Source organism: Parus major, unplaced genomic scaffold (genome assembly GCF_001522545.3).
Source record: "Parus major isolate Abel unplaced genomic scaffold, Parus_major1.1 Scaffold306, whole genome shotgun sequence".
Taxonomy (NCBI): Eukaryota; Metazoa; Chordata; class Aves; order Passeriformes; family Paridae; genus Parus; species Parus major.
The window spans coordinates 106,408-115,161 of NW_015379275.1; the positions used below are offsets into that span (position 1 = coordinate 106,408).

The window sequence follows — 8,754 nt, forward strand, 5'->3', positions numbered from 1 at the left end:
AGGAGGCCAAGACAGAGCCTTGTTACCTTGTCAGAAGCTGGAAACACAAAGAGAACCAGAGACCTTTGTCTTTACATCTTAAGGTGGTGTTCACAAGTTGATCTCATTTTTCAATGGTCAAAATTGTTGTCAATTCTTAGAAATGGTCAGGAGAAAAAACTCCCATCAGCCACCAGCAGCTTCAACTTCCTTAGCTCCCAAAGCTATCTTAAAGGTAAAGTCACCCCATGACAGGCTTTAAAGTTATTTATTCGTATAAGCCTGCAGTGTAAAATGACTGCTGAACCCCAGTTAGTCATGCATGGAGAAATAGGATTTTTAAAAATCTTAGGTTATAAGGAAGTTTTGACCATTTGTCTTCTTCAAAGAGATAAAGACTTTGGGTCGTAATGAGTGTTTCAAATTCTGTATTCTTACAGGAACCTAACTACTGTGGAATAGCTCTGAGTAAAGGAAACATTTTATTCTGAAGGTTAAATTAGGGAGGAGGGATTTACAGAAGCCTGCTAAATTTCCAAGTCCAAGACCCCAGTCTCCCTTTAATTTGTTTCAGCTGTACACCTTGTTATATTATTTTCAAAAAGAATATTCAAAAACTGAATCTGGAGATAGCTGAGGGCAAGAGTAATAATGCTATAGGTAATTCCTGTACACCTCAGTAAGTAAGGATTGTATTTTTCCATTAAAAAACAATCACATATAGCACGCATTTTCTTCCTGCTACATGATTTTGCTTGGAGCCATGACATGGAGCACAAAACAAAACAAAAAAACCTAAAGTTCACCCTCACTCCCCCCCAAAACCCCACAAAAAGCTTTATATTTAGTGTAATTAAGCTCACAACAATAAAATTGCTACTAAAATCAATTGCCTGATAAGTGACATAACAGTGAACCATAATTTTTTTAATGTTCAGAAAAAGGGGTTTTTTGACGGCCTGTTTTACTTGCCTGAAATCTCAGGTTCTGCTGATAGATTAGACAGTATTATTAAAGTACTAACTGTTTTCCAGCACTAGACAACTTGGTTTAGAACCTCATTTTAATAATTTCTTGTCATACATGCAAATATCTATTGAAGGAGTGAATAAGGGCTTTAAACTTCTTTTTCAAGTCTTTTGAATTAAAATGAGCATCCTGTGTGTGACGAAAGCTTTGAGCTGATCATGAGTCTGTCACTCCCATCAGGTTCACACACAGCAGTTCTGGCCATGTTTTGAAAGAGAGCTAAAAAGTAGTGGCACTGAGGGTAGGTAGCAGTCAGAGGGGTCTGGAATGCAGAGGGTCAGCAGCTGAGGATTCCCTGCCGTCTGCAGAGCTGTGCGGGGGCTGTGCAGCTGCCCTTGATTGTGCACAGCCAAATGTTACCTGCAGAGACTGTTGAAAGACCCCCGAGCAATTCACCAGTCTTCACAGAAGTAATCATGAACGCCACCTAACTCTATCTTTAGCACACCTTTTATAGGGTTCTACAGGGTCTGCGGGCAGAGCAAGCTACTATTGGCTAGTACACACAAGTTTACATATTTTCCCCTACACACAAGGATATTGTTTTGCTTTACTCTCTCTTCTGCAGGCAAGTTTCAAGGATTTTAGCCCTTAATATCACGACTTATTTCAAAGGCTGGTTTGTGCATACAGGCCTTTACTAATATATAAAATACAGCAACAAGAGACCCTCATTGTTTCCATGGAGTGGGAATTCCATTCACTGGGTGCCATGTACTATCCCTACGTGTTTGAGAAGAGCTGCTGCTTTCTCAGCAAGGCCCAGTAGCCACTGGTACCTTGTGTTCCTCATTGTCAGACAATGCTGATGCATTCAGGACTTGGATTCTGCTTTTAGTTACACACAGCTGGGCGATGTTCTTGTGGGACCATTCTTCATTATTTTTCAACTGACTTGGGAGTCAGGAGAGGTCCCAGATCAAGTGGAAGCTGGCAAATGTTGTTCTATTTGGAAGAAGGAAGATCCTTGTATTACAGGCCTGCCAGTCTCACTTCAGTGCCTGGTAAAATTAGTTTGGTGTCTCTCTGTAAGGAGGACATCAAATTATAGAGTGTGATGAGAGAAAAGTGACCACAAATGGTGAAAGGCCTCAGGGGCAAGATTCAGGAGGAGTAGCTGAGGTCACATGTTTCGTTCAGTTTGGAGAGGGATGAGAAAGACCTTATTGGGGTCTACAGGTTCCTTGGTGGGGACAGTAGAATGGAGCTGCCTATCTCCTCTTTCAGGTGACCAGCAGTAGATATGAGGAAAGGGAATGAAGCTGCCTCTGGGGGAGTTCAGACTGGACATTAGGAAAATATTCTTTACTGAGAAGGTAGTCAGGCACTAGAACAAGCTGTCCAGAGTCATGGCATCAAGCCTGTTGGAGGCCAAGGGCTGTCCAAACAATGTTTTTAACCATATGGTTTATTTTTAGGTCGTTGCATGAGGAGTAGAGTTTAACTTGATGTTCCTGACGGGTCTCTTCCAACTGGAGATATTCTGTGGTTCTAGTCAATTAAGAATATAACTACATTTAATGTTGCTCGGATAATTTTAGAAGCAGAATTTGGCAGACAATTGATACTGATTGTTTAAAAACAGCCCAAAAATCTGTAGTGCTTGTTTATGGTTTTTCCTACTAAGTTTTTGTAGCAAGTTGGCTGAAGATACAGGACATTATCTATTCTCTCTACTTCAACCAACATAGAAGGCAACCGTTTTTAGCAATTCTGTTTGCTTAGAATGTTTTTTTATATGCAGTTATGTTGTGATTTGTCATATGATTCACGAGATTACCTTGACAATTGTGGTAGTTCCCTTGTGCAGCTGGAAGTCTTATTCCCAGCATCAGAAGTAGAGAGCTCTTACCACTAAACAAACCAGCAGTGCAGCATTTCTGATGCTACTTGCAGCTTCTGGGAACAGTTCCTGAATTGGCCTCTCTGCTCTTTGCCAGGTACCGCAGTGAGAAGATGACGATGAGCTACACAGAGTACCTTGCCCATCGTCAACATCATCACTTCCAGAATGGTATTGGGCACCCCCTTCCACCATACAACCATTATTCCTGACACTGAGCCGCATGACCAGTCACTGGACCTCTCTGCAGACCTCTTCCCAGGAGACCCTGCCCCTTCTTGGTCTAGCTATCTCTATTACTGTACCATTTTATGATGATAGTTTCCGTTGCCATGTTGAGGTTCCTTAGTTGGTTCAAATAATCATGGCAACGGGAGGGAAAACTGCATTACTGCAAAGACCTTTTTATTATTGAGTCACTGCAGATTTTTTTGCAGCATATACCCTTTTTTATGAAAATTTAAATTTCTACTTCATTAACATTGAATTATATCAATCAAGGCTTTCTGTAACTGTGGATGGAAGGAAGAGGTTAAGGATTGCAGTTAGGGAATCTTAGCAAAAGGCATTCATGGCTTTTGCTTTAATGGGTGTGATAGGGAATGAAACATATCAGATACAGGTATTGAAGTAGACAATGAATTGTGTTTTCGTAACATTCTTAATGATGTGTGTACAATATCTCACCTTCACAGTAAAGATTCCATGTAGCTCTCTACAGGATCTCCAGATCCAGCACTAACAGCTGGAACACCAAGGCTGACATACAGAATGCTTTTTTGAGATGAAGAGAAGCAACTCACATACAGCAAGAGGTGAAGTTAACATGGCAGCATTTTCAGAATCAAGTGGCTGAAATGATAGGGCACAATCCAATACAGGACCGCTTTGTGTCCCATCCTGTGCTGAGAATCACGGGCAGCACAGGCCTGTCAGGAGTAGTTATGACATGCATTTGTAATGAGATGATGTCTTTCTGATTACTCAAATTAGGAGTGTGTATCCTAAATTGTCTTCTCCAATTAGGATTGTGTCCTAAAAACAGACTGTGAGTAGCAGATGTCATATTAGGAAGAAAATGGATTTAGATTTTAGTGCCTTTGACTATAACATAATTATATACTTATATATAAAATTCATAGAAAACATGTACTCCAGACATTCTAGCAAACCCTGTTGAGGTTGCTCTGGCATCAGGGTTTTGGACACTTCTTTCTCTTTAAATTGAGATTATTTTTTTTAATTATTATTATTAGCAAACTTATTTTGGAAAAGAGAAATCCCTGTTTTGTTCTTTCATCTGCTCTTGATCTTACTGAGTTTTATCAAGTCATGAATAGTTGGATCAAGTTAACTTTTGTTTAATAAAAGAAAAAAGACTGTTGGGAGAGAGCCAAGGACAAGTATGCCATAATGTTACATGTTTTCATCTACTGCAGGAATAGTGCTTTAGAGCTGTTAGTACTGTGTAATAATTCTGATACCCCTCCACATAAGAGAAGAAAGAAAATAGATTGGAACTTTTTTCTGCTGTAAAAATAGGATTTAGTAAAAGGTATGTGTGGTCTATTTGCAAGGCCAGTCAATAGAAGGAGCTCACTCCTTCCTCCTGTGCCTGCAGAATTCCCACTGCTGCTTGTGGCAGCACAGGCCACTGGTTAAGAAAAGACCTTCCTAATCTGCATGAGTAAACCACAGTAAGCAGAAATTCCAGTTACTTTGAATACTGAATGCCTGTAAATACATAGATATATAAAAATCAAATAGATAAAATTCAGTTGTTTTAAAAAAAAAAAATTGATTAACTGTAAAATGTTTCAGTAGGGTTTCAAAGTCAGATAAGGATAAATTATGCTCATCCCTTGTGTGAGATTAGATCTGCCACTTAATTTCTATGGAGGTTCTTGTGGAAGGTCTTTGCTGTTCCTTCATCCACAGCATTTATGTCCAAATATTACCATTTTCAGTTGCGATGCCTTAATTTTTAAGTGGAGGGCCTGAAATTTCAGGAGCCAGGAGATACCAGCCAGAAACTGCAAAAATCAATAGATGTTTATACAGAGGCTATTTTGGATGATAATGTTGTCTTGTTTCTACTTGGGGAACACTTTTAGATGAATTAGTCTTTAAGTGGAAATGTGAACAAGTGGTTACCTGATGGAGTTGTGTTGGTTTTTTTTCTTGCCCTTATAGGGAACCTGAGCACAAACTGAATCATTCTGTTGTGAAAAAAAGTCATCCAACCCCATCTTTATGTCATCTCGTTACAGCTCGCTCGTGCTTCTGCATGAGCACATTGTTAGAAGTTTTTTAAAAAGATCTATTATATATAAAAATATATATGTACTGAAAGGTGCTAATCAACCTCAAGAAGGTCACGTGACTGGTCATGCGGATCTAAAATCATATCAGATTTTTAAAAAATCTTCGATATATGCAGATATTATACAGAATTTCTTACCAGTGTAATAATGATATACTGATGAATAAACAATCCTGCAGGATTTTAAGGACAAGGTCAGCAATACTTCCCACAATGGCTTGGGGGAAAAAAGGATAGTTTTTGTCTCCTTTTTGTATACAGCATAATGCACAATGCATTTTTGTCTATCTCTTATTAGCTGTTGCTTAAAAATACAGTTCAAGGGTGTTATACAAACTGTAAAGGTGTGCTTTTGAACCGAGCTCATGCCAGACCCTTCTGGACCAGAGTTTTGTATCACTAATTAAAAAACTGTTACAGAGTCTGTGGTCAATCAGATTGTTCGATTTTTTTTAATTTTTTTTTTTAACATTGGAATAATCAGTCTACCTACAGTGTTTCTAGGGCACCTACCTCCTCAGCACACTCTGTTGAACTGCTGCAGATTGTTTCTCTGTAATTGTGGGATTCTTTGTACCAATCGTGCAGCTCCCTGTGACATGCAATGGCACTGCATAGGTCTGTTTGTTTAAAGCTGATCAGCAGTTGCTCTCACAAATGTCATTTCTTTGTAGTTACATTTAGTAGCTTTTAGTTGTACTGTTGGGGCTAGCTACAGATTTGCTTTTCATTTGGGGTACTTTATAGAAATTAAGGTACAACCAAGTAGTTTATTTCACTGTTTGTGAAGTTGAAATGCTGATTTTTTTTTTATTTTTTTTATGAGCACTACTCAGTTTGCCTTATTCCATTGAAGAGATTGTTTGGTTATTTTTTTTTTCATTCTCTTGCCTAATGTTCCTAAAAACTCTGTGCTGTAAACTGAGTTAGATAACCAAACCATAGACTTGACACAAAGCTGTTACTTGGTGATGCTTCAAGTGTCCTTCCTTCTGCCATCCCAGTGGATGCTGCTCTGGCAGGGGTGGATGTTCCAGTCCTGACCTCAGCCCCACTCTGGAACCAAGGTGGGCACAGCCCTGGCACACCTGGAGTTTATATATGGACCTTTACTTGTCTTCAACTGTGCGGGTTTTTAAAACTGTTGTCTGGAGTAGGTTACATCTCTTATGTGTGTTAGATCGAACCAAAGAAGCCTCCAGCCATGCCCAAATGCTGCTCCTAAAGCCTGCCTTCCAGTCCTTGCAAAATCCCTGCAGGATTAAATGTGTTAACTTTTTTATTTTTGTACAGTTTCTAACTGATTTTTGCTAGTGATGTTAATTGAATTAAGTTTATTTGGGGAGTCTGAGTATCTCCTCCATTTAAATAAACTGGTGACTTTCATTTTATGTTAAAAAAAAGAAAAAGTTAAAAAAAAAAGAGAGAAATCCAAAGTGTGCCTCTCAGATTTAAGAGTTTCTGGTAACATTTATTCCTAAGACCAGCAATGATTCTTTATATACAAAGATATGTTTTCCTCATTTTTTTTTACTGTTAAAGAAAAAAAAGATAAAAAAGAAAAACCTCTTTCTTTGCTCTGGACTCAGTAATTGCGCTGGTACATAAACGCACTGAAAAAACAAACTTTTGTTTGAAACTTTTGTAAAAACTTATGACTGTTTTTGTATAAAAAATATCTTCTTTTAAAGATATTTGGATCTAGTTTCTAAGTTATTTTAGTGTTTTATAAGTTACCAAAAAAAAAATCAAACTTACTTCAAATTGTTCACCAGCATCTTGAGTTACCTTCAATGCCATGGTGAGACACAGCGGGCTTAGAGCTACCTGGAGTAGCTTGTAAGGCCTCGGTATTTTCCTTCCTTCCTTAGCAACTCAATTGATTACAGTAATATCACAGATTACCTGTACCCCCTTCCTTTATAACTAGATCCTTCTTCCTTCCACATTGAATTGCTATTAGTGTGAAGAAACTGTGGAAATGGGCATTTTCATATAACTAAGGCTTAAAAAGAGAAAAATGAGGAAAAATAAAAATGCTAGAAGGTTATCTGTGGGTCTGTGAGATATGGCTGTGGAAAGATATTGTAGTAGTTTTAACACTATTGTTATTACCTTTCAAATCATTTACCCAATAAAATAAGGAAAAATAATCACTATTTCTTTATATGTTTCTCTGCTTGTGTGGCTTGGTTAATGTTTTTATTGAAGCATTTGTACCTGGGCAGAAGGTCAAAGGCTAATGGTGTGTTAGAAACATTTTCCTGTCTTACCCTTTTGCCTGCTGTAGGAACAAACTGGGGACAGGTACATGCAGTTTTCACTAAACACTCCCAGTGAAATCACCATTTATATCAGCTACATCAGTTATTTATCTTAGTATTTTTATCAGTATAAATACTCATCAATTTCCAGTTCCATTTTGTACTTCTTATGTCTAACTTTACACATGGAATTCTGTCCAAGCCTGAGCTCCCTCCTGTGAGAGGCAGAAGTGTTCTCAATCTTCTGAAGCAGTATTTCTTTGCAGAACCAGTTACACTGGTGTCAGCAACACAGCACCGGTACCCCTTTACAGCCAGATTGTTGAACAGAACATTGTGCCAATGTGTATTGAAGCATCTCTGTCAAAGCAACAGTACAGCTGCTGCCAAATTGAGTTGGAGAACTTCGGTCCCTTAGCCAAATTCTTGGTGCGCTGAGAGACACTTTCTACTGAGTTAAAGGGAGCATATTTCCACTGTAGGATAATTCCTGAGATAAAGCATTCCATCTCCCTGGAACTCAGCTCTGAGTTTAGAAGGGCTTTGCTTGCCTCATGCTGTAATAATAGCTCTGCTGTCTGTAGACACAAAGTCTTTGAAAGCAGAGCAGTAGAATCTATGTCACCTTTGGATGTTGAAGTCTGATGCAGCCCTTACTTCACTTGCTCTGAAGCTTTGATTTAGAAGATTAACAAACATATGAAGGGAAACCTGCCTGGGTAAATACTAATCCAGTGATGGAAGCTGGCTCACACATTTGGTATCATTACTCTCAACTGTGTAAAACCCTGAGGCCATTGAAAGGCAGAGCTAGTTACCACCTCCTACAATGAGTTTCCACTCTTCTCACTGCTTTAGCTGGCTCTCCAATTCCCATACTGTAAAAATCAAACCAAGAAAGTAGCATTAAGGGTGTTTCAGATGAAGAAACTTGCTTATTCTTACAGATTTGTTGGTATTAAACAATAAAAGCTGATTTCTAATTTGTTACAGAGAGCTGCTGACAATAATCAGCAGTGCCTGCAGTGGGAAATTGCTTGTTTGGTTCAGCTCAGGCTGCCATGCAGCAATTCACACTGGATTTCTACTTAAGCTGTTTCATCAGTCTTTATACTCTTCCGGAGAAATTAAGCTGGAGAGTTGATTCTTTTCCGCAGCCACATGAAAGACTGGATCCTCTGCAATGGATATGTAATAATACAGGGTGGCCACATCCAGTATGTTCTTTTTCCAAGAACAGTATTTTCCAAGAACCGCACACAAGGCAATAACCTGCTTGTCTGAAATTACTGAGTCACAAGAATACATTTAACTAG

General features: G+C 38.7%; 1 protein-coding gene across 1 annotated transcript in view; it reads left to right on the plus strand.

Annotated features, from left to right (window-relative positions):
* The window catches only part of AMMECR1 (AMMECR nuclear protein 1), an 88,916-nt gene extending 81,575 nt beyond the window's left edge, over window positions 1-7,341 (plus strand). The window contains exon 6 of the mRNA XM_015615987.2: window positions 2,949-7,341. Within this exon, the coding sequence (XP_015471473.1) occupies window positions 2,949-3,063 (115 nt within the window). The 3' untranslated portion in view covers window positions 3,064-7,341. The remainder of the gene's footprint in view (window positions 1-2,948) is intronic.
* The last annotated feature ends 1,413 nt before the right edge of the window (window positions 7,342-8,754 follow it).